The sequence below is a fragment of the Diorhabda carinulata genome, chromosome 3 (genome assembly GCF_026250575.1).
Source record: "Diorhabda carinulata isolate Delta chromosome 3, icDioCari1.1, whole genome shotgun sequence".
Classification (NCBI taxonomy): domain Eukaryota; kingdom Metazoa; phylum Arthropoda; class Insecta; order Coleoptera; family Chrysomelidae; genus Diorhabda; species Diorhabda carinulata.
In genome coordinates, this window is record NC_079462.1 from 1,042,139 (window position 1) to 1,068,556 (window position 26,418).

General features: G+C 31.8%; 2 protein-coding genes across 3 annotated transcripts; one reads left to right on the plus strand and one right to left on the minus strand.

The window, feature by feature from the left end:
* The first annotated feature begins 742 nt into the window (after window positions 1-742).
* Window positions 743-22,633, plus strand: LOC130891907 (ATP-binding cassette subfamily C member 4-like). Of its 2 annotated transcripts, none has more exons than XM_057796991.1 (18): window positions 743-1,210; window positions 8,362-8,607; window positions 8,664-8,871; window positions 10,223-10,448; window positions 10,513-10,785; window positions 10,847-11,175; window positions 11,704-12,159; window positions 12,216-12,437; window positions 14,611-14,807; window positions 14,881-15,337; window positions 15,409-15,559; window positions 15,617-15,723; window positions 19,143-19,266; window positions 19,332-19,508; window positions 19,562-19,689; window positions 19,746-19,991; window positions 20,047-20,207; window positions 22,129-22,633. In XM_057796991.1, the coding sequence occupies exons 1-18, from the start codon at window positions 1,137-1,139 to the stop codon at window positions 22,385-22,387; spliced, it is 4,041 nt and encodes a 1,346-aa protein (XP_057652974.1). In that variant the 5' UTR covers window positions 743-1,136; the 3' UTR covers window positions 22,388-22,633. The 2 variants fall into 2 exon arrangements, with proteins under 2 accessions (XP_057652974.1, XP_057652973.1); XM_057796990.1 differs by having other exon boundaries at window positions 1,004-1,210; window positions 19,317-19,508.
* Window positions 22,632-26,145, minus strand: LOC130891909 (ATP-dependent Clp protease proteolytic subunit 1, mitochondrial-like). The gene is made up of 3 exons (XM_057796993.1): window positions 25,561-26,145; window positions 23,736-23,986; window positions 22,632-23,052 (listed from the first exon to the last, which is right to left on the minus strand). The coding sequence occupies exons 1-3, from the start codon at window positions 25,725-25,727 to the stop codon at window positions 22,691-22,693; spliced, it is 780 nt and encodes a 259-aa protein (XP_057652976.1). The 5' UTR covers window positions 25,728-26,145; the 3' UTR covers window positions 22,632-22,690.
* Between the last annotated feature and the right edge of the window lie 273 nt (window positions 26,146-26,418).

A 26,418-nucleotide genomic window follows, 5' to 3' on the forward strand; every position in this document is an offset into this window, starting at 1 on the left:
CGAACGCTTTCCTTCAATATAACCCCCTCTTCTAGCCGCACACTTTTCCATACGTTTTTTCCATCGATCCAAGCTTCCATCGACTCAAATCGGGTCCGAGGAGACCCGTTGAAGCTTTAGGTCAGTAGTCAAATGTGTTATACCTCGTTTAAAATCATTCTAATCGGAGTTTCCAGCTTCGGTAATCATCGGGATGCTTATTCGATGATCTGGACGCACAATTTGGTTGATTTTGGTCACTGTTTCCGGAATAAATAAACAACGAGTTAGAGAATCATCCCCGAAGGTCTCTTGCAACAATTTATTGCACTCAGACGGAGTTTTTTTTTCAATTTAACGAGATATTGGACAAAACTATCAAATCGAATCGTTTAGCGCCTGAATATTGGAAGGAATGAACAAGATATTGCGTGCAAAACACATTTCCTAACCTCAAAGTTTATATTGGTTATAACGAAACTAATTTTTACTTTACACCAAACTCCAATGGAGTAAAAGCTTTGGTCTCTACTGGAAACTGACACCGCGGAATCCAAAAACTAGAACCTGATTAGACGTTTATTTTGTTTAGTAACAAGTCCAATACATCTCCATTCCGTTCAAATACAATATTTCTCATAAATAACGAATATTAATAAACTAATTTCGATTTCTAGACGACCTTCAAAGATTGTATATCTAATCTAGAAATAATTCAATTCCAAAATATTTCCGTTTCCTTTCATTTTAATCGTTACTAGATGTAGTTTGAACGTTGCTTCTAAAACAATCGATTGAAAACAAAAACAAAACTATGAAATGAAGAATTAAACTTCTAATTTTATTCGATGTATCGAACATTTTGATTTCCCCCTGTTTTTGAAACCCTTTTTTGGTACAATTATTCCTGGTGGTTGTGTTGTTGTGCGGTTCTGTGGTTTCTGATTGGAAAACAACATTTTGATCACCGCTGATACAACTTGATTGGGTAGGCGTTTATGATAAGATTCGTACAACGATTTGCACGTTTTCTAATAATTTTCTAGTGATTTATTTTTCTTTATACACCATGGAATTTTATTTAAAAATCATTTTTAAGTAGAACCCGATGAAAATTCGACAATTTTCATCATAAATGTTGGTGATTACGTCAAAATATGGATATAGGTTTCACTTTAGAAGGAGAAAACCCTAAAAGCAAAGCAAATGCTTTGTCGATTTTATTTTTCGGGTAAGATAAATTAAATATAAACTAAATATACCAAATACTATTTGTACAGCTTTGAGGGATGCTTGGGATCGTGGATATGCTAGTATATACATTTTTTATAGTCTTCTTTTTTCATAGTCTCCTCCAAAACATCCCCGAACCATCACCGAGCCAACGCCGTGTTTTAAAATCAAGTTTACACATGACATGGATGGTTTCGTGCATCAAATTTTCATTTATTTCATCCCACTACGAGTGCTTCGCCTCATCTTTCCATTATCCTTCACAGATGAAGCTTTTTTCATGCTTGCCTATCCTGTGTAATCCTTCGATGCAGTCTCATATTTATTACAGACATTAAAAGAATCTATTATGAGATACAGGGCGTCAAAAAAGCTAAACATCAAAATGAGAATTGAAAAAACAAAGTCAACTTTGACCCTCCTGTATATTGGGAAACTATGGTGCTTAGAATCTGAAAAATTCACCATTTGGAGAGAATTTCTTCTAAAAAATGGATATTATAATGACAAAACTTTTAGTTGAAGGATTCGATAGATATTGGTGAAATAATAGAACGATGTCATAATTTTCAAAATGTTACTAGGAAAATATAGGTTGATAAAAATATTCATAATGCTTAGAGAATAAAAGATATTGAGCTCATATTTTGGAATATTGAACAAAAAGGATGTATCTATGAGAATAATAATCAGTAACGTCATTAAAGAAATCTATTGTGAGATACAGGGCGTCAAAAAGCATAAAATCAAAATGAAAACTAAAAAATCAAAGTCAACTTTGACCCTCCTGTATATTGGAAAACTATGGTGCTTAGAATCTGAAAAATTCACCATTTGGAGAGAATTTCTTCTAAAAAATGGATATTATAATGACAAAACTTTTAGTTGAAGGATTCGATAGACATTGGTGAAATAATAGAACGATGTCATAATTTTCAAAATGTTACTAGGAAAATATAGGTTGATAAAAATATTCATAATGCTTAGAGAATAAAAGATATTGAGCTCATATTTTGGAATATTGAACAAAAAGGATGTATCTATAAGAATAATAATCAGTAACGTCATTAAAGAAATCTATTGTGAGATACAGGGCGTCAAAAAGCATAAAATCAAAATGAAAACTAAAAAATCAAAGTCAACTTTGACCCTCCTGTATATTGGGAAACTATGGTGCTTAGAATCTGAAAAATTCACCATTTGGAGAGAATTTCTTCTTAAAAATGGATATTATAATGACAAAACTTTTAGTTGAAGGATTCGATAGATATTGGTGAAATAATAGAACGATGTCATAATTTTCAAAATGTTACTAGGAAAATATAGGTTGATAAAAATATTCATAATGCTTAGAGAATAAAAGATATTGAGCTCATATTTTGGAATATTGAACAAAAAGGATGTATCTATAAGAATAATAATCAATAACGTCATTAAAGAAATCTATTGTGAGATACAGGGCGTCAAAAAGCATAAAATCAAAATGAAAACTAAAAAATCAAAGTCAACTTTGACCCTCCTGTATATTGGGAAACTATGGTGCTTAGAATCTGAAAAATTCACCATTTGGAGAGAATTTCTTCTAAAAAATGGATATTATAATGACAAAACTTTTAGTTGAAGGATTCGATAGATATTGGTGAAATAATAGAACGATGTCATAATTTTCAAAATGTTACTAGGAAAATATAGGTTGATAAAAATATTCATAATGCTTAGAGAATAAAAGATATTGAGCTCATATTTTGGAATATTGAACAAAAAGGATGTATCTATGAGAATAATAATCAGTAACGTCATTAAAGAAATCTATTGTGAGATACAGGGCGTCAAAAAGCATAAAATCAAAATGAAAACTAAAAAATCAAAGTCAACTTTGACCCTCCTGTATATTGGGAAACTATGGTGCTTAGAATCTGAAAAATTCACCATTTGGAGAGAATTTCTTCTTAAAAATGGATATTATAATGACAAAACTTTTAGTTGAAGGATTCGATAGATATTGGTGAAATAATAGAACGATGTCATAATTTTCAAAATGTTACTAGGAAAATATAGGTTGATAAAAATATTCATAATGCTTAGAGAATGAAAGATATTGAGCTCATATTTTGGAATATTGAACAAAAAGGATGTATCTATAAGAATAATAATCAATAACGTCATTAAAGAAATCTATTGTGAGATACAGGGCGTCAAAAAGCATAAAATCAAAATGAAAACTAAAAAATCAAAGTCAACTTTGACCCTCCTGTATATTGGGAAACTATGGTGCTTAGAATCTGAAAAATTCACCATTTGGAGAGAATTTCTTCTAAAAAATGGATATTATAATGACAAAACTTTTAGTTGAAGGATTCGATAGATATTGGTGAAATAATAGAACGATGTCATAATTTTCAAAATGTTACTAGGAAAATATAGGTTGATAAAAATATTCATAATGCTTAGAGAATAAAAGATATTGAGCTCATATTTTGGAATATTGAACAAAAAGGATGTATCTATGAGAATAATAATCAGTAACGTCATTAAAGAAATCTATTGTGAGATACAGGGCGTCAAAAAGCATAAAATCAAAATGAAAACTAAAAAATCAAAGTCAACTTTGACCCTCCTGTATATTGGGAAACTATGGTGCTTAGAATCTGAAAAATTCACCATTTGGAGAGAATTTCTTCTTAAAAATGGATATTATAATGACAAAACTTTTAGTTGAAGGATTCGATAGATATTGGTGAAATAATAGAACGATGTCATAATTTTCAAAATGTTACTAGGAAAATATAGGTTGATAAAAATATTCATAATGCTTAGAGAATGAAAGATATTGAGCTCATATTTTGGAATATTGAACAAAAAGGATGTATCTATAAGAATAATAATCAATAACGTCATTAAAGAAATCTATTGTGAGATACAGGGCGTCAAAAAGCATAAAATCAAAATGAAAACTAAAAAATCAAAGTCAACTTTGACCCTCCTGTATATTGGGAAACTATGGTGCTTAGAATCTGAAAAATTCACCATTTGGAGAGAATTTCTTCTAAAAAATGGATATTATAATGACAAAACTTTTAGTTGAAGGATTCGATAGATATTGGTGAAATAATAGAACGATGTCATAATTTTCAAAATGTTACTAGGAAAATATAGGTTGATAAAAATATTCATAATGCTTAGAGAATAAAAGATATTGAGCTCATATTTTGGAATATTGAACAAAAAGGATGTATCTATAAGAATAATAATCAGTAACGTCATTAAAGAAATCTATTGTGAGATACAGGGCGTCAAAAAGCATAAAATCAAAATGAAAACTAAAAAATCAAAGTCAACTTTGACCCTCCTGTATATTGGGAAACTATGGTGCTTAGAATCTGAAAAATTCACCATTTGGAGAGAATTTCTTCTAAAAAATGGATATTATAATGACAAAACTTTTAGTTGAAGGATTCGATAGATATTGGTGAAATAATAGAACGATGTCATAATTTTCAAAATGTTACTAGGAAAATATAGGTTGATAAAAATATTCATAATGCTTAGAGAATAAAAGATATTGAGCTCATATTTTGGAATATTGAACAAAAAGGATGTATCTATAAGAATAATAATCAGTAACGTCATTAAAGAAATCTATTGTGAGATACAGGGCGTCAAAAAGCATAAAATCAAAATGAAAACTAAAAAATCAAAGTCAACTTTGACCCTCCTGTATATTGGGAAACTATGGTGCTTAGAATCTGAAAAATTCACCATTTGGAGAGAATTTCTTCTAAAAAATGGATATTATAATGACAAAACTTTTAGTTGAAGGATTCGATAGATATTGGTGAAATAATAGAACGATGTCATAATTTTCAAAATGTTACTAGGAAAATATAGGTTGATAAAAATATTCATAATGCTTAGAGAATAAAAGATATTGAGCTCATATTTTGGAATATTGAACAAAAAGGATGTATCTATGAGAATAATAATCAGTAACGTCATTAAAGAAATCTATTGTGAGATACAGGGCGTCAAAAAGCATAAAATCAAAATGAAAACTAAAAAATCAAAGTCAACTTTGACCCTCCTGTATATTGGGAAACTATGGTGCTTAGAATCTGAAAAATTCACCATTTGGAGAGAATTTCTTCTTAAAAATGGATATTATAATGACAAAACTTTTAGTTGAAGGATTCGATAGATATTGGTGAAATAATAGAACGATGTCATAATTTTCAAAATGTTACTAGGAAAATATAGGTTGATAAAAATATTCATAATGCTTAGAGAATGAAAGATATTGAGCTCATATTTTGGAATATTGAACAAAAAGGATGTATCTATAAGAATAATAATCAATAACGTCATTAAAGAAATCTATTGTGAGATACAGGGCGTCAAAAAGCATAAAATCAAAATGAAAACTAAAAAATCAAAGTCAACTTTGACCCTCCTGTATATTGGGAAACTATGGTGCTTAGAATCTGAAAAATTCACCATTTGGAGAGAATTTCTTCTAAAAAATGGATATTATAATGACAAAACTTTTAGTTGAAGGATTCGATAGATATTGGTGAAATAATAGAACGATGTCATAATTTTCAAAATGTTACTAGGAAAATATAGGTTGATAAAAATATTCATAATGCTTAGAGAATAAAAGATATTGAGCTCATATTTTGGAATATTGAACAAAAAGGATGTATCTATAAGAATAATAATCAGTAACGTCATTAAAGAAATCTATTGTGAGATACAGGGCGTCAAAAAGCATAAAATCAAAATGAAAACTAAAAAATCAAAGTCAACTTTGACCCTCCTGTATATTGGGAAACTATGGTGCTTAGAATCTGAAAAATTCACCATTTGGAGAGAATTTCTTCTAAAAAATGGATATTATAATGACAAAACTTTTAGTTGAAGGATTCGATAGATATTGGTGAAATAATAGAACGATGTCATAATTTTCAAAATGTTACTAGGAAAATATAGGTTGATAAAAATATTCATAATGCTTAGAGAATAAAAGATATTGAGCTCATATTTTGGAATATTGAACAAAAAGGATGTATCTATAAGAATAATAATCAGTAACGTCATTAAAGAAATCTATTGTGAGATACAGGGCGTCAAAAAGCATAAAATCAAAATGAAAACTAAAAAATCAAAGTCAACTTTGACCCTCCTGTATATTGGGAAACTATGGTGCTTAGAATCTGAAAAATTCACCATTTGGAGAGAATTTCTTCTAAAAAATGGATATTATAATGACAAAACTTTTAGTTGAAGGATTCGATAGATATTGGTGAAATAATAGAACGATGTCATAATTTTCAAAATGTTACTAGGAAAATATAGGTTGATAAAAATATTCATAATGCTTAGAGAATGAAAGATATTGAGCTCATATTCTGGAATATTGAACAAGAAGGATGTATCTACAAGAAAAATAATCAGTAACGTCATTAGAGAAATATAATGTGAGATACAGGGCGTCAAAAAGCATAAAATCAAAATGAGAACTAAAAAATCAAAGTCAACTTTGACCCTCCTGTATATTGGGAAACTATAGTGCTTAGAATTTGAAAATTCCACTAATTGAAGAGAATTTCGTCTACAAACTGGAAATTACAATGATAAAACTTTTGGTTGAAGGATTCGATAGTTATTAGAGAAATAATAAGACAATGTCATGATTTTCAAAATATCACTAGGAAAATATAGGTTTATAAAAAACTTTACATTGTTTAGAGAATGAGAGATATTGAGCTTATATTCAGAATTTTCATTCAAAAAGGATTTATCTGCAAGAAAAAATAATCATTATAGATATTAAAAGAATCTATTATGAGATACAGGGCGTCAAAAAAGCTAAACATCAAAATGAGAGTTGAAAAATAAAAGTCAACTTCGACCCCCCTGTATAATAGGAAACTATAGTGTTTAAAATTTGAAAATTCCACTAATTGAAGAGAATTTTGTCTAAAAACTGAAAATTACAATGATAAAACTTTTGGTTGAAGGATTCGATAGATATTGGTGAAATAATAAGACGATGTCATGATTTTCAAAATATCACTAGGAAAATATAGGTTTATAAAAAACTTTACATTGTTTAGAGAATGAGAGATATTGAGCTTATTTTCGTAATTTCCATACAAAAAGGATTTATCTGCAAGAAAAAATAATCATTACAGATATTAAAACAATCTATTATGAGATACAGGGCGTCAAAAAAGCTAAATTTCAAAATGAGAGTTGAAAAATAAAAGTCAACTTTGACCCCCCTGTATAATAGGAAACTATAGTGTTTAAAATTTGAAAATTCCACTAATTGAAGAGAATTTCGTCTAAAAACTGGAAATTACAATGACAAAACTTTTAGTTGAAGGATTCGATAGTTATTAGAGAAATAATAAGACAATGTCATGATTTTCAAAATATCACTAGTAAAATATAGGTTTATAAAAAACTTTACATTGTTTAGAGAATGAGAGGTATTGAGCTTATATTCAGAATTTTCATTCAAAAAGGATTTATCTGCAAGAAAAAATAATCATTATAGATATTAAAAGAATCTATTATGAGATACAGGGCGTCAAAAAAGCTAAATTTCAAAATGAGAGTTGAAAAATAAAAGTCAACTTCGACCCCCCTGTATAATAGGAAACTATAGTGTTTAAAATTTGAAAATTCCACTAATTGAAGAGAATTTCGTCTAAAAACTGAAAATCACAATGATAAAACTTTTGGTTGAAGGATTAGATAGATATTGGTGAAATAATAAGACGATGTCATGATTTTCAAAATATCACTAGGAAAATATAGGTTTATAAAAAACTTCACATTGTTTAGAGAATGAGAGATATTGAGCTTATATTCAGAATTTTCATTCAAAAAGGATTTATCTGCAAAAAAAAATAATCATTACAGATATTAAAACAATCTATTATGAGATACAGGGCGTCAAAAAAGCTAAATTTCAAAATGAGTATTAAAAAATTAAAGTCAACTTCAACATCCTGTATATGAGAAAACTATGGTTCTAGTCTCGTATTTATTAAGGGCTTCGTTTGGTCTAGCATCTAGTTAAAGATCTGCTTCTTGGGCATTTCCCCTCTATGATTAATCGTTCAATTAAATTTGATTTTTTAGATGGCTCTTACCAATAATAAAACGTGGTATCAACCATAGTTTGAGCATAAAAGATTTATGTCGAATATTAGATAAGGATAAATCAGAGGATTTAGCTGATAATCTTGAAGAATATTGGGAAAATGAACTATGCAGAGCGAAAGAGAAAAAGTGCAAACCGAGTTTATTGAAACCGTTGATGAAACTATTCAGTTGCGAGTTTCTTTTGTACGGAATTCTTTGGTTTTACGCTAATGTCATACTAATGTAAGTTTATCGATGTTTTCGTCCACTATTTTACTTGATTTTCAATTTAATTTTAGATCATTGAAACCGATATTTTTAGCGCAATTAATAATATTGTTCAATAAAGAAAAATCACCAACTAGAAACATGAATATGTATCTATATAGTACTGGGTTAATTCTAGTTTCGATTGTTAGTGTTTTTTGTATACATCACACAAATTTTGCCATGCAGGCGATAGGAATGAGGATCAGGACATCGACATCGTCCTTAATTTACAGAAAGGTAAAAAAAATTTAGTTATTCACATAAAAATATAAGTGATTCTTTAACCATTTAAGACTTTTTGGTGATAAATTTGAAAAGTTAACTTTGAAACCTTGTATATTCGAAAATTGTCGTATTGGGAATTTGTAAATTCCACATTTTGTAGAGAATTTTTCGTAGAATCTAGATATTATAAGAATAAAACTATAAGTTCTAGAGTTTGGAAGATATAAGTGGAATGATAAGATTGTGTCACGTTCTTAAAAATGTTATTTGGAAAATAGGAATTTATTTTAAAAAATCACAATGTACAGAAAATAAGAGATACTGAGCTTATATTCCGAATTATTAGACAAAAAGGATGTAACTACGTAGTGAATAGTCAGTAACGTCGTTGAAAGTTATCTATTATGAGATACAGAGCGTCAAAAATGCTAAACATCAAAATGGGAAATAAAAAATAAAAGTCAACTTTATCACCCTGTATATTACGGAATTACGGTGCTTGGAATTAAAAAATTTCACCAATTGAGAAGACTTTCCTCTAAATACTAGAAATTACAACGAAAAAACTTTTGGTTGCAGGATTCGATAGATATTAGTGAAAAATTAAAATGTTACTAGGAAAATATAAGTTTATAAAAAACTTTACATTGTTTAGAGAATTATAGATATTGAGCTTATATTCGAAATCATTTAGAATCATTTAGAATCATTTAGAATCATTTAGAATCATTTAGAATCATTTAGAATCATTTAGAATCATTTAGAATCATTTAGAATTACTTTAGAATCATTTAGAATCGTTTAGAATCGTTTAGAATCATTTAGAATCTTTTAGAACCATTTAGAATCATTTAGAATCATTTAGAATCATTTAGAATCATTTAGAACCATTTAGAATCATTTAGAATCATTTAGAATCATTTAGAATTACTTTAGAATTACTTAGAATCATTTAGAATCATTTAGAATCGTTTAGAATCGTTTAGAATCATTTAGAATCATTTAAAATCATTTAGAATCGTTTAGAATCATTTAGAATCATTTAGAATCGTTTAGAACCATTTAGAATCATTTAGAATCATTTAGAATCATTTAGAATCATTTAGAATCATTTAGAATCATTTAGAATCATTTAGAATCATTTAGAATCATTTAGAATCATTTAGAATCATTTAGAATCGTTTAGAATCATTTAGAATCTTTTAGAATCATTTAGAATCATTTAGAATTACTTTAGAACGACTTAGAACGACTTAGAACGACTTAGAACGACTTAGAACGACTTAGAATGACTTAGAATCACTTAAAATGTCTTTCTTTTTTGTTAGCTTGAGCTCGTGCGATTTAATGATTGTCATTTCAGATAACAAGATTGAATCAAAAAGCTTTGGGTCAAACAGCAGCTGGTAAAATCGTCAATCTACTATCCAATGACGTGAATCGTTTCGATTTAGTCTTACCGACTCTTCATACCGTATGGGTGATGCCCTTCCAACTCATAGTACTGCTTCTGATCGTCTGGAATCAAGTCGGCGTATCATCATTAGTGGGAATCGTCTCCATGGTATTATTAACAATCCCCATACAAGGTTCGATATATCATCAATATCCGACTAATATCACCGTCAAAAAAAAAAAAATTTTCCTCTTCAGGTTTCTTAACGAAATACGTGGGAAGATTGAGAACAAGCATTTCCAAAAAAACTGATAACAGAGTCAAATTAATGAGCGAAATAATATCCGGAATACAAGTGATCAAAATGTACGCTTGGGAAAACGCGTTCGAAAAACTAATTAGAGTCGTTAGAGCCGTCGAAATGAAAGTCGTCACTTCGGCATCGTATCTACGAGGGGTGTACAGTGGTTGTACATTATTCGTCGACAAACTAGCCGTTTATTTCACTCTCGTTTGTTATATTTGCCTCGGTAAACACGAATCATACCATATCACAACCATACCACTTTGATATACCCGTTTACTTTCCAGGAAATTATATATCGGCCGAAAAAGTATTCACGGTCGCTCAAACCTACAACGTACTCAGAGTTGTGATGGGGTACGGTTACCCATTAGCGGTAAGCATCGGCGCCGAATCTTGGATATCGATAAAACGTTTACAAGAATTTTTACTCATGGAAGAACGCGCAGAAGACGTTATAGAAGATGCGGACACTAACGGTGTCGTACTATCCAACGTTTACGCTTCTTGGACGGATACGGGAAATACTTTAAGAGATATTAATATAAATGTCAGATCTGGTACGCTTTGCGCAATCGTCGGACCGGTCGGTGCGGGGAAAAGCTCCATTTTACAGGTAGATACAACATTATTAGATAAATCGTGCGATCCATCGAAAAAAAATCATTTTTCCATCGGTTTGTTCGGTTCAAACGTGGTCGTACAGATGGTGAACGTTCTGGTCGTTCAATCGAGGTGGTTACGCATCGAAAAAACCCTCAAAAATCCACGCTGAAACTATAAACGTGTCAGAAGACATCGATACTTCACTAAGGAATCAAAACCATCATCATCCGAGTGGACTGCGGTCGGTGAACTAGGTCCAAAACCATAACAATCAACTCGGAAGGTTACTACTTCAATTGTTCGAGATTCGCATTAAATATCGTTCATTAATTATCCCCAAAAGGGCGTTTTACACTTCGTGTAGCTTCCTCGTCCACCGTATAGTCCAGATATAACCCCCTGTGACTACTGGATTAAAAGACGAATCTTTCTACGAGCGTTGAAATGATTTTGTGGTTTTTCCTAGTTAATCGCACGGTTTATCAAGTGACGTTTCAATTATTTACGATAGTAACTGTATTAATTTTTTAATTGTTAGCTTCTGCTTGGAGAATTACCTAAGAAATGCGGTAGGATTCAAATAGGAGGAGACGTATCGTACAGTTCTCAAGAACCATGGTTGTTTCAATCGACTGTTCGTAATAATATACTGTTCGGTCAAAGATACGAAAGAAAAAGATATAAGAAAATTGTTAAAGTGTGCGCTTTGGAGAAGGATTTCGAGCAGTTTCCCCACGGCGACAGGACTATTGTTGGAGAGAAAGGAGTGTCTTTGAGCGGGGGACAAAGAGCAAGGATTAACCTAGCCAGAGCTGTTTATAGACAAGCGGATATTTATTTATTAGACGATCCTTTATCGGCCGTCGATACACAAGTCGGTAAACAATTATTCGATCAATGTATACATCATTATTTACAACAAAAAACGAGAATTTTAGTTACGCATCAATTGCAATATTTGAAGAAAGCCGATTTAATAGTCGTCGTTAATAATGTGAGTATTAAAATGAAATAATCGAATTTGATTTAACGGTAATTTTAAATTTACAGGGTGTCATCGAAGCTCAAGGTAGTTTCGACGAACTTCTGGAAAACACGACGGAATTTGCGAAACTTTTAGTTTCCGCCGATGAAACCGATCTCAAACAAGATTATATCATCGATTCGGAAAGCGAAGTATCTGATATTAGTAGAAGGCATTCCACAACGGTGTCGATGAGGAAAAAATCCGATTCGTCACATACAGATCTCACCGGAATGTCAATGTCGTGGGTAAGTATTCAAATCTACTTAATTATCAATCGATATAAAGTTGTTTTGTCCTGGAGTCGTTTATTTAGTATAGCAGACCCTCTTAGTCACTGCTAACGAAAATAATAAACCAGATGGAAGATCTAGTAGGACTTCAAAGGTCCTGGTTGTCGTCGTACGAATTGAATGGATGTTTAACCAACGTGGTAAATATCCAGTGGAGTATCTTAGATGGAAGATCCCGTGTACAACCAACATGTACCAAAACAGTTTTAGCTTCATCGTGGACCCCATTTTGACAGATTTAACTCCCTCGAATCATTTTCTATTCCTGGACTTTGTGGTCGAAGTTTTTTTGGTGTTTTGTCCTTGAGTCGTTATTTAGTATAGCAGACCCGGAGGTTTCACCCTCTTAGTCACTGCTAACGAAAATAATAAACCAGATGGAAGATCTAGTAGGACTTCAAAGGTCCTGGTTGTCGTCGTAGGAATTGAATGGATGTTTAACCAACGTGGTAAATATCCAGTGGAGTATCTTAAATGGAAGATCCCATGTACAACCAACATGTACCAGAACAGTTTTAGCTTCGTCGTGGAACCCATTTTGACAGATTTAACTCCCTCGAATCATTTTCTATTCCTGGACTTTGTGGTCGAAGTTTTTTTGGTGTTTTGTCCTTGAGTCGTTATTTAGTATAGCAGACCCGGAGGTTTCACCCTCTTAGTCACTGCTAACGAAAATAATAAACCAGATGGAAGATCTAGTAGGACTTCAAAGGTCCTGGTTGTCGTCGTAGGAATTGAATGGATGTTTAACCAACGTGGTAAATATCCAGTGGAGTATCTTAAATGGAAGATCCCATGTACAACCAACATGTACCAGAACAGTTTTAGCTTCGTCGTGGAACCCATTTTGACAGATTTAACTCCCTCGAATCATTTTTTATTCCTGGACTTTGTGGTCGAAGTTTTTTTGGTGTTTTGTCCTTGAGTCGTTATTTAGTATAGCAGACCCGGAGGTTTCACCCTCTTAGTCACTGCTAACGAAAATAATAAACCAGATGGAAGATCTAGTAGGACTTCAAAGGTCCTGGTTGTCGTCGTACGAATTGAATGGATGTTTAACCAACGTGGTAAATATCCAGTGGAGTATCTTAGATGGAAGATCCCATGTACAACCAACATGTACCAGAACAGTTTTAGCTTCGTCGTGGAACCCATTTTGACAGATTTAACTCCCTCGAATCATTTTTTATTCCTGGACTTTGTGGTCGAAGTTTTTTTGGTGTTTTGTCCTTGAGTCGTTATTTAGTATAGCAGACCCGGAGGTTTCACCCTCTTAGTCACTGCTAACGAAAATAATAAACCAGATGGAAGATCTAGACCAATTTGGTGAATATCTTAGATGGAAGATCCCATGTACAACCAAGAGCAATTCTACATGTACCAGAACAGTTTTATGACTAGAGTTTGAGCTTCGTCGTGAACCCCATTCGACAGATTTAACTCCCTCGAATCATTTTCTATTCCTGGACTTTGTGGTCGAAGTTTTTTTGGTGTTTTGTCCTTGAGTCGTTATTTAGTATAGCAGACCCGGAGGTTTCACCCTCTTAGTCACTGCTAACGAAAATAATAAACCAGATGGAAGATCTAGTAGGACTTCAAAGGTCCTGGTTGTCGTCGTACGAATTGAATGGATGTTTAACCAACGTGGTAAATATCCAGTGGAGTATCTTAAATGGAAGATCCCATGTACAACCAACATGTACCAGAACAGTTTTAGCTTCGTCGTGGACCCCATTTTGACAGATTTAACTCCCTCGAATCATTTTCTATTCCTGGACTTTGTGGTCGAAGTTTTTTTGGTGTTTTGTCCTTGAGTCGTTATTTAGTATAGCAGACCCGGAGGTTTCACCCTCTTAGTCACTGCTAACGAAAATAATAAACCAGATGGAAGATCTAGTAGGACTTCAAAGGTCCTGGTTGTCGTCGTAGGAATTGAATGGATGTTTAACCAACGTGGTAAATATCCAGTGGAGTATCTTAGATGGAAGATCCCATGTACAACCAACATGTACCAGAACAGTTTTAGCTTCGTCGTGGACCCCATTTTGACAGATTTAACTCCCTCGAATCATTTTCTATACCAAGTCAAATCTTTCGAAAGATTTTAACGCGAAACTTCCAATTTTAGAGTGATTTATCCGACTGCTTCGACGTGGCGGAAAATAACCAATTCGACGATGAAGAATCCGGTAATGATCCAAACGCAAAACCTTTCAAAAATTATATACAATCCGTTCGTAATAGCTGCGTTTTGATATCTCTATTTTTATTGTTGATTGTATCGCAAGGATTAACCACCACCACAGATCAATGGGTTACTTATTGGTAAGAAAACTAAATGTTTTAAATAGTATATAATAAATTTCCACCCCTTAGATGTGATTTGATATATTTTAAGGTCTAACGAAGAGCAAATGCGTCATTTACCTGGTTCTTTCGTGGTACTAGGCCCGCCAAACGAAAAAGCGATCGAACCGTATTATCTGAACATCATGGGAGGTTTTAATTCGAATCAAACACCGCCCCCTTTGTACAGATACGATTCCAAGGGGATATACGATTCGGTTTTGGTCCACGGGAAACTACAGTTCTTGATTAAAACAACCAGCGCTATTTATCTGTATACGGCCCTGATAATATCGTCGATAATATTCATTATGAGCCGGACTTTTTTGTTTTTCAAAGCTTGTATGATGTCTTCGATGAATTTACATTCCGAGATGTTTAATTCGTTATTGAAAGCTCCGATGAGGTTTTTCGATACGAATCCGAGCGGCAGGATACTAAATAGGTTTTCAAAGGATATGGGAGCTATAGACGAAGTCCTACCGAGGGCTCTACATGACGCCGTGGCGGTAAGACTTGTCCTTACACTAAGAAAAATATTTATAGGAGGTAAATATTGAGGTTATGTTGTTTGTTGCAGTTGCTTTTATTAGTGGCTGGTATATTGGTGAATATAGCAGTTTCGAGTCCTGTTATGATTATTGCTATAGTTATTTTGGGAATAGTATTCATAAAATTCAATTCGTGGTATATTTTGACGGCTAAAGTTTTGAAACACGTCGAAGGAATAGGTAAATAAGTTGATACATTTTAATGGAAAATTCCTATTTTTTTTTTGTATTTTTTAGCGAAATCTCCTGTTTTTTCTCATGTGAATTCCACTTTAAACGGAATGGCTACGATAAGAGCTTGTAAAGCTGAGGAAATGCTCAGAGAAGAATTCGATCATCATCAGGTATTTGATATAAATATGTATGAAAAACCTTGTCCTGAACTTTTCATATTTCCACTTCTATAAGCTTTCTGTTAAATCTAAATATTATTTCTCATTTTTAAACTCATTTTAGAAGCTCCTAGCTCATTTATCAGCATATTTAGAGCACTCATAACCTTTTTAACTCATTTTAAGAGCTCAATAGCTCATTCTCTATCATCTCTAGAACACTCATAATCTACTTTTCCTCTTATTTAGTCAGTTTAAAGATTTCCAATAGATATCGATTGAATTTCTGTCTTTTTTAGTAAAGTAACATTCCAATTTGATTTCTCAGTTTTTAACTCATTATAAGAGCTCTATAGCTCATTCTCTATTATATCTAAAACACTCATAATCTGCTTTTCCTCATATATAAGTCAGCTTAAAGATTTCCGGTAGATATCGATTGAATTTATGTCTTTTTTGGTAAAGTAATATTCCAATTTGATTTCTCAGTTTTTAACTCATTATAAGAGCTCTATAGCTCATTTTCTATAATTTCTAGAATACTCATAATCTGCTTTTACTCATATATACGTGAGTTTAAAGATTTCCGATAGATATCGATTGAATTTCTGTCTTCTTTAGTAAAGTAACATTCTAATTTGATTTCTCTGTTTTTAACTCATTTTAAGAGCTCTATAGCTCTGTCTCCATCATCTCTAGAACACTCATAATCTGCTTTTACTCATATATAAGTCAGTTTAAAGATTTCCGATAGATATCGATTGAATTTCTGTCTTCTTTAGTAAAGTAACATTCCAATTTGATTTCTCTGTTTTTAACTCATTATAAGAGCTCTATAGCTCATTTTCTATAATTTCTAGAATACTCATAATCTGCTTTTACTCATATATACGTGAGTTTAAAGATTTCCGATAGATATCGATTGAATTTCTGTCTTCTTTAGTAAAGTAACATTCTAATTTGATTTCTCTGTTTTTAACTCATTTTAAGAGCTCTATAGCTCTGTCTCCATCATCTCTAGAACACTCATAATCTGCTTTTACTCATATATAAGTCAGTTTAAAGATTTCCGATAGATATCGATTGAATTTCTGTCTTCTTTAGTAAAGTAACATTCCAATTTGATTTCTCTGTTTTTAACTCATTTTAAGAGCTCTATAGCTCTGTCTCCATCATCTCTAGAACACTCATAATCTGCTTTTACTCATATATAAGTCAGTTTAAAGATTTCCGATAGATATCGATTGAATTTCTGTCTTTTTTAGTAAAGTAACATTCCAATTTGATTTCTAAGTTTCTAACTCATTATAAGAGCTCTATAGGTCATTCTCTATCATCTCTAGAACACTCATAATCTGCTTTTCCTCATATATAAGTCAGTTTAAAGATTTCCGATAGATATCGATTGAATTTCTGTCTTCTTTAGTAAAGTAACATTCCAATTTGATTTCTCTGTTTTTAACTCATTTTAAGAGCTCTATAGCTCTGTCTCCATCATCTCTAGAACACTCATAATCTGCTTTTACTCATATATAAGTCAGTTTAAAGATTTCCGATAGATATCGATTGAATTTCTGTCTTCTTTAGTAAAGTAACATTCTAATTTGATTTCTCTGTTTTTAACTCATTTTAAGAGCTCTATAGCTCTGTCTCCATCATCTCTAGAACACTCATAATCTGCTTTTACTCATATATAAGTCAGTTTAAAGATTTCCGATAGATATCGATTGAATTTCTGTCTTTTTTAGTAAAGTAACATTCCAATTTGATTTCTAAGTTTCTAACTCATTATAAGAGCTCTATAGGTCATTCTCTATCATCTCTAGAACACTCATAATCTGCTTTTCCTCATATATAAGTCAGTTTAAAGATTTCCGATAGATATCGATTGAATTTCTGTCTTCTTTAGTAAAGTAACATTCCAATTTGATTTCTCTGTTTTTAACTCATTTTAAGAGCTCTATAGCTCTGTCTCCATCATCTCTAGAACACTCATAATCTGCTTTTACTCATATATAAGTCAGTTTAAAGATTTCCGATAGATATCGATTGAATTTCTGTCTTCTTTAGTAAAGTAACATTCCAATTTGATTTCTCTGTTTTTAACTCATTTTAAGAGCTCTATAGCTCTGTCTCCATCATCTCTAGAACACTCATAATCTGCTTTTACTCATATATAAGTCAGTTTAAAGATTTCCGATAGATATCGATTGAATTTCTGTCTTTTTTAGTAAAGTAACATTCCAATTTGATTTCTAAGTTTCTAACTCATTATAAGAGCTCTATAGGTCATTCTCTATCATCTCTAGAACACTCATAATCTGCTTTTCCTCATATATAAGTCAGCTTAAAGATTTCCGGTAGATATCGATTGAATTTCTGTCTTTTTTAGTAAAGTAACATTCCAATTTGATTTCTAAGTTTCTAACTCATTATAAGAGCTCTATAGGTCATTCTCTATCATCTCTAGAACACTCATAATCTGCTTTTCCTCATATATAAGTCAGCTTAAAGATTTCCGGTAGATATCGATTGAATTTATGTCTTTTTTGGTAAAGTAATATTCCAATTTGATTTCTCTGTTTTTAACTCATTTTAAGAGCTCTATAGCTCTGTCTCCATCATCTCTAGAACACTCATAATCTGCTTTTACTCATATATAAGTCAGTTTAAAGATTTCCGATAGATATCGATTGAATTTCTGTCTTTTTTAGTAAAGTAACATTCCAATTTGATTTCTAAGTTTCTAACTCATTATAAGAGCTCTATAGGTCATTCTCTATCATCTCTAGAACACTCATAATCTGCTTTTCCTCATATATAAGTCAGTTTAAAGATTTCCGATAGATATCGATTGAATTTCTGTCTTCTTTAGTAAAGTAACATTCTAATTTGATTTCTCTGTTTTTAACTCATTTTAAGAGCTCTATAGCTCTGTCTCTATCATCTCTAGAACACTCATAATCTGCTTTTACTCATATATAAGTCAGCTTAAAGATTTCCGGTAGATATCGATTGAATTTCTGTCTTTTTTAGTAAAGTAACATTCCAATTTGATTTCTAAGTTTCTAACTCATTATAAGAGCTCTATAGGTCATTCTCTATCATCTCTAGAACACTCATAATCTGCTTTTCCTCATATATAAGTCAGCTTAAAGATTTCCGGTAGATATCGATTGAATTTATGTCTTTTTTGGTAAAGTAATATTCCAATTTGATTTCTCAGTTTTTAACTCATTATAAGAGCTCTATAGCTCATTCTTTATCATTCTAGAACACTCAAAATCTGCTTTACCTCACAGATACGTAAAATGAAAGATTTCCGATAGATATGAAATGAATTTGCTTTTTTGAGTAAACCAATTTCTCTATTTCCAATTCATCTTCATCTCTAGATCTCATTTTATTGTTTTCTTCGCTTTATTATACAGGATGTCCATACTTCCGCATGGTATTTAACAATAGCTTGCATAAATTGTTTCGGTTTGTGGTTGGATCTGATAGCAATCGTATTTCTAGCCGTAGTAACCTATGGATTAGTCATTTTAGATGTTTGTAAGTATATTTTAACTCTCTATACAGAAGAACAGAATACACCGAGGAAGATTTTTATTTTATAGATTCTAACGTTAACGGTAGTTTAGCCGGTCTAGCCATATCCCAATGCATGGCGCTAACCGGTATGTTACAATATGGTATGAGACAGACCGCAGAGGTTATCAATCAAATGACAAGCGTGGAAAGGATACTCCAATACACTAAATTAGACCAAGAAGGTCCTTTCGAAAGTCCAAAAGGTGAGTTACTACATTAGTAAAAGAAATTTCGTCGAAGTTGTTTGTGTTATTAGGTAAAAGTCCTAAAGAAAATTGGCCCAGAAGAGGTCGAATCGAGTTTCGAAATCTGTCGTTGAAGTATGTGGAAAACGAACCGCCCGTTTTGAATAATTTGAATTTCTTCGCGATGCCAGGTGAAAAGGTAATTCTCCATTAACATTCCGTTCGTTATATCAACGATAATCGTTTGAATTCTAGATTGGTATAGTTGGTAGAACTGGTGCTGGTAAATCGTCCCTAACGGCAGCTCTATTCCGATTAACTACTATAGAAGGAAGCATATTTATCGATGGGGTTGATACTACTAAATTAGGCCTAACCGATTTGAGGAAAAGAATTTCCATAATTCCTCAAGAACCGGTTCTGTTTTCGGAAAGTTTGAGATACAATTTAGATCCGTTGGGTGAATATGATGATAGACAAATTTGGGACGTATTAGAGCAGGTAAATAAGTCGAAATTATTGGAAAAACACCACTTAGAGTACGTTATTTCTCCAGGTAGAAATGAAAGACGTAGTAAATTCATTGGATTTCAAGGTGGCGGAAGGCGGTAGCAATTTCAGTTTGGGCCAAAGACAATTGTTATGTTTAGCAAGAGCTATTTTGAAAAATAATAAAATTTTAATACTGGACGAAGCTACTGCTAACGTGGATCATAGGTAAGAAGATTTTGAATCATATACGAGGATTATCTCGGTGAAATTGGTCCAATTATAAAGATAAAAGCAATATCTCCTTGTAGGACTAAATCCGTTAAGAACTACATGTTAGGACATTTACATGAGAAAATTCATTTCTAAAATAGCTCTAAATATGTAAGGAACTACATTAGGTGCAGAAAAAACTGTCAAAAATGGTGTAAATAACTGTAAATTGATTTTGTTTCAATTCTAGTTAGACCTACAGCTTTTTAGAATACAGCATCGATCTATTTTAGCTTCAAAACATAATTCCTATTGATTATTTGGTCTACAACGTAATGGATTATCTAGAACCACTCCTTTATCTAGATCTAGACCTTTAGAACGTAAAATTTATCTACTTTCAAACGTTGGACATGATCTTGATGAACATTTAAACTTGGAACCTGATTTTGGTCAACTTTTAGATCTAAGTTCAATTCTTGATATGAACTAGATTCTCTAGTAGATCTAGTTATAGTTTTAGAACTGAAACTTGATTCGCTTTCAAATCTCAACCTACTTTTCGACATTAAACTAGACCTAGCTTCAGTTTTAAACTTAGAAGTTAAAGCTAAGTTAACTAGATTCTCTATTAGATCTAGATACAGTTTTAGACCTCTGAGAGACACTTTTAGACCTGAAACTTGATCTACTTTTATTTCTATAACCTACGTTTAGACCTACAAGTTAATTTTGAACTACTATTAGACATTAAACTAGACGTAGCTTCAGTTTTAAACTTATAAAATAGAACAAAGTTAAACTAGATTTTCTATTAGATCTAGATTAAGATTTAGACCTCGAAGAGACACTTTCAGACCTAAAACTTGATCTACTTTTACTTTTTAACCTACTTTTAGACCTATAATTTCATTTTGAACTACTATTGAACCTTGAACATGTTCTAGGTTTACTTTTAAACTTATAAATTAGAACAAAATTGAACTAGATTTTCTATTAAATCTAGTTCAATTTTTAGACCTCGAAGAGACACTTTCAGACCTAAAACTTGATCTACTTTTACTTTTTAACCTACTTTTAGACCTATAATTTCATTTTGAACTACTATTGAACCTTGAACATGTTCTAGGTTTACTTTTAAACTTATAAATTAGAACAAAATTGAACTAGATTTTCTATTAAATCTAGTTCAATTTTTAGACCTCGAAGAGACACTTTCAGACTTAAAACTTGATCTACTTTTACTTTTTAACCTACTTTTAGACCTATAATTTCATTTTGAACTACTATTGAACCTTGAACATGTTCTAGGTTTACTTTTAAACTTATAAATTAGAACAAAATTGAACTAGATTTTCTATTAAATCTAGTTCAATTTTTAGACCTCGAAGAGACACTTTCAGACCTAAAACTTGATCTACTTTTACTTTTTAACCTACTTTTAGACCTATAATTTCATTTTGAACTACTATTGAACCTTGAACATGATCTAGGTATACTTTTAAACTTATAAATTAGAACAAAGTTGAACTAAATTTTCTTTTAGATCCAGATTAAGTTTTAGACATCTAAGAGACACTTTTAAACCTGAAACTTGATCTACTTTTATGTCTTAACCTACTTTTAGACTAGATAATTTCATATTGAACTACTATAAGATCTTAAACATGATCTAGATTAGATCCAATTGCAGTTTTTGACTTCGAAGACTCTTTTTTAGACCTGAAACTTGATCCACCTTCACATCTCAATATACTTTTAGACCAAGAGCATGTTTCGATCTACTATTGGAGTCCGAACTTGATCTCACCTCATTCCAAATTGCCAAATAGCCTTGAAATATTTTTGAAACATCATAATTCTAAACAAACACCGAAACGACGTCCCTTTTGTAATTATAATATACATAAATATTTGTTTGGTTTATCTATTGCAGAACGGACGCGCTTATCCAACTAACCATACGTAAAAGATTCAAGAACTGTACGGTTCTTACCATCGCGCACAGATTGAACACCATCATGGATTCCGATAAAGTTCTGGTGATGAGTTACGGTAATATAGTAGAATTCGACCATCCCCATAAACTTCTACAAACTCCCGATGGTCATTTCCATAATTTGGTATCGGAAACGGGACCCTCCATGTCGGCGCAATTGAAAAATGTGGCCAAAATGGCGTACGATAATAAATAATTTACATAACCGTAAATGTTTTTTTTTGAACATTTGAAATTTAATCAAGGAATATACGTTTCTAACTTAGGTAATCAGATTAACAAAGTTTCTTAATAGAAATCCGCATTTTCATGTAAATCCCTGCATTTTGGCTGAACAACACGTGCATTTTATGGTGCAGTTAGATAATTACGTGGTCCGAGAAGTTTTGAAATGAATTCCATTATTATTTATATCCTAATTAAATATTTAAACAGTATTAAAGTTTATTTTTTTCTTTCTTTATAATATAATATATAATAAAATCGACAAATATTTATATTAAAGTGATTTTGGTTCAGTTTTATCGGTGGTATCAGTTTTAGGAATATCGACTAAACTATCCAATATAGTTTTCGTTTCCACAATCCCATCTTTGTGTAGAGGTTTAGTTAAAACTTTATCTATTAAACCGAAGGATAAAGCTTCTGAAGGCGTCATAAAATTATCCCTTTCCAAACTAGCTTCCACTTTTTCCAAAGGCATCCCAGTATGTTTTTCGTAAAGACAATTAATTTGTTTTTTCAATTTCAATATTTCTTCAGCTTGGATCTTAATATCGGTAGCTTGACCTACAACACCACCCGAAGGTTGATGTATCATGATTCTAGCGTTAGGCAACGACGTCCTCATACCTTTCGTACCTATATTACAATCAAAACACCAATATTATACAAGGTTTACACGAAAAATCCCAATACATGATAATGCACTTCCATTATTGTTAATAAAATGTTTAATAGAAGTGTAGTAGTGTAGTAGTGTAGTAGTGTAGTAGTTGATTTCTCAATCGATACCGCATTAATTCGATGTTTTAACTGTTAAAAAACGTTTCCATTTGAATTGTCGTCGGGTAGTACCAAAATTGACAGTTCCACGTTGGAGATATTCCCAGTTATTTCGAAAAAAAAAAACGAACGGCCATTTGATTGGAAAGTTTCGTGCGCCTACAACTTCTATTGGATTTAGTTCGCTTTGAACTAACGTCCCTTGAACCACCCCGATTTATTCTGCATTTCTTTGCGGTAGTATTTTTTGTTTTGTCGCACATAAATCACTTTTCGATCCACATCGGTCATAATTCTTCGCCAGAAGCTGCTACTCTGAATATCGTGTCTTTAGATCGAAGAATAATCGAAAATAACACGTGGCTAAATCGGGCGAATAGAGTGGATGTCCTATGACTTTGGAAATCGTTAAATATCCAACGATTAATAATTGTTTTAACATAAAGATGAGATTTAATTGAATTGTGGTAGTTCAAGTGCTATTTGTGGATGTCTAAATATACAGAGTGGCTTTTCTATTAAAGAAAAACGACACTTACCAGCCGCTAATAGTAGAGACGCCATACTACAAGCTTGACCTACACACCAAGTAGCTATCGGTGGAAGAATGTATTGCATAGTATCATAAATACCCAAACCGGAAGTAATAACTCCACCCGGGGAGTTTATATACATGTGTATTGGTTTTGAAGAAGATTCCGCTTGAAGAAATAGGAGTTGGGCTATTATCAACGAGCTGCTTATATCATTTATCGGTCCCATTAAACATATTATGCGTTCTTTTAGTAATCTGAAGTGAAAATTAGATAGAAACTATTTTAAATTAATTGATGGAATTAACCTAATCCTAACCTAACCTAACCTAATCTAATCCTAACCTAACATAACCTAACCTAACCTAATCTAATCGTAGCCTAACATAACCTAACCTAACCTAACCTAATCTAATCATAACCTAACCTAATCTAAAAAGTTCGTGATGATTTTTTGCCCAAAAGCCACAGTCCGTGAGGAACGGGTGAGTTTGGAGAGGGGAGATTGGGGACAGATAAATTCGGAGCGATATTACAGTAGTCTGGTTTTTTTAATTATAAAACAAACAAAAATAAATAACTTTTGAAAGCATTCAGAACGTATTTTTGGATATTTTTACATTAAATTACTAATTAAATCTTCAAACTATCATTAAATATTTTTTTTATTTCATAAATAGTGAAAAACAACCGAATTCTTTATGAAAAACATCAACGTTAAGTTATATGGATTATCAGGGTAAATAAAAATTGAATAAAAAATCATTTGTTTATTGAATTACAAGTTCCATATTGAATTTAAAGTGATAAAATATTCATTTGAAATGATGTATTGAACGCCATCTGTTATATATAAAGCGAATTTTGAACTAACATTTAATTATAACTTTAAGAATCCATATCTCGAAAACGAAGCGAGATATCAGAAAATTTCATTCTTCATTTTCGATTTATTTTGGCTTAATTAAGCGAAATATGTTGAATCACTTCGCCACGGAAATCGTACTCTCCCGAATTTATCGAATTTTGAACTACCGTTTTATTATAACTTTAAGAATCCATATCTCGAAAACCAAGCGAGATATCAGAAAATTTCATTCTTCATTTTCGATTTATTTTGGCTTAATTAAGCGAAATGTGTTGAATTACTTCGCCACGGAAATCGTACTCTCCCCAATTTATCGAATTTTGAACTACCGTTTGATTATGACTTTAAGAATCCATATCTCGAAAACCAAGCGAGATATCAGAAAATTTCATTCCTCATTTTCGATTTATTTTGGCTTAATTAAGCGAAATATGTTGAATCACTTCGCCACGGAAATCGTACTCTCCCGAATTTATCGAATTTTGAACTACCGTTTTATTATAACTTTAAGAATCCATATCTCGAAAACCAAGCGAGATATCAGAAAATTTCATTCCTCATTTTCGATTTATTTTGGCTTAATTAAGCGAAATGTGTTGAATTACTTCGCCACGGAAATCGTACTCTCCCCAATTTATCGAATTTTGAACTACCGTTTGATTATGACTTTAAGAATCCATATCTCGAAAACCAAGCGAGATATCAGAAAATTTCATTCCTCATTTTCGATTTATTTTGGCTTATTTAAGCGAAATTTGTTGAATCGCGGTGCAACGGAAATCGTACTCGCCCCAATTTATCCAATTTTTATAATAAGGGTTAGTTATTTTCCTATATAATAATTTTCACATATTGGCATAGGGTAGATTTTGAATCTGGGGATGAATAAAACTTGATTTTATGCAAATCCATGCGTCTTGATGAAATTCTGAGATGGTATCATATTTTTAAAAACCCACTTACCTAGAATATATATCGAAAGCTCTTTCTCCTCTACCAGATTGTTCCACGACGATGGGAACATGATGAAAAGCGGGTATATTGGTCATAGATGACATAAATTTCAAATTAAATCGTGTGAAAATATTCTCAAACAACATTTTTACATAAAATTTATGATAAAACGTCATATTTCCATAAACAAACTGTCAAATATATAATTTTATGATAAAGCGACATCTACATTCATTAAATTAAAACCTACGACTGATTTTTTTTTGTCGTTTAATTAAAAATCTTGATCGTATCTAATGCTCATCACGTACGAAAACATCCAGCGTTCGTGCAGATATTTTTTGAGAGAACGAGTCCTTTGGAAAGGATAATGCAAGACACGCAGTAGCAACCAAGCGACACGCATGAACATGCCACCGGAGGCAACTCCTGTCTGTACTTTTCAGACGGTTTTTTTTTCGTTTTCCTCGCGGAATCCACTAGCGACGACAAGATGAAAGTCACACAATTTTTCACGAGATGTCTTATGACATATTATTGACCTTTCTACGAGAACATAACGTGATTGTTTTACTAAATATACTAAGGGTAGTTTTCAAAAGACAATTAAATATGTAATTCTTATTTTGACAGTTGTAATTTCACTGTCTTACTAACCACTTCACTAAATGTGCAAGAAATACCTTATAACTAATGATATTTATATATATTTTGAAATCTAGAGCTTCTACCGCGTTAAATAACAAATATATTGACAGTATTAATGATAATTTAGAACCTCAATCGTTATTTTCTTCAGTTTTGTTAAAATTATCTTAGAAAACGATGGTTATATTAACGTATTTGACGTTAAAATCATTTCTATGA

Coding starts and splice junctions, on each gene's coding strand:
- LOC130891907 (XM_057796990.1), top strand. CDS start 1,137: ATGGATATAGGTTTCACTTTAGAAGGAGAAAACCCTAAAAGCAAAGCA. Junction 11,176..11,703: donor GGAAAAGCTCCATTTTACAG/GTAGATACAACA, acceptor TTTAATTGTTAG/CTTCTGCTTGGAGAATTACC. Junction 20,208..22,128: donor ACTGCTAACGTGGATCATAG/GTAAGAAGATTT, acceptor TATCTATTGCAG/AACGGACGCGCTTATCCAAC.
- LOC130891909 (XM_057796993.1), bottom strand. CDS start 25,727: ATGACGTTTTATCATAAATTTTATGTAAAAATGTTGTTTGAGAATATT. Junction 23,987..25,560: donor GCTTTCGATATATATTCTAG/GTAAGTGGGTTT, acceptor TTTTCACTTCAG/ATTACTAAAAGAACGCATAA. Junction 23,053..23,735: donor GTCTCTACTATTAGCGGCTG/GTAAGTGTCGTT, acceptor ATTGTAATATAG/GTACGAAAGGTATGAGGACG.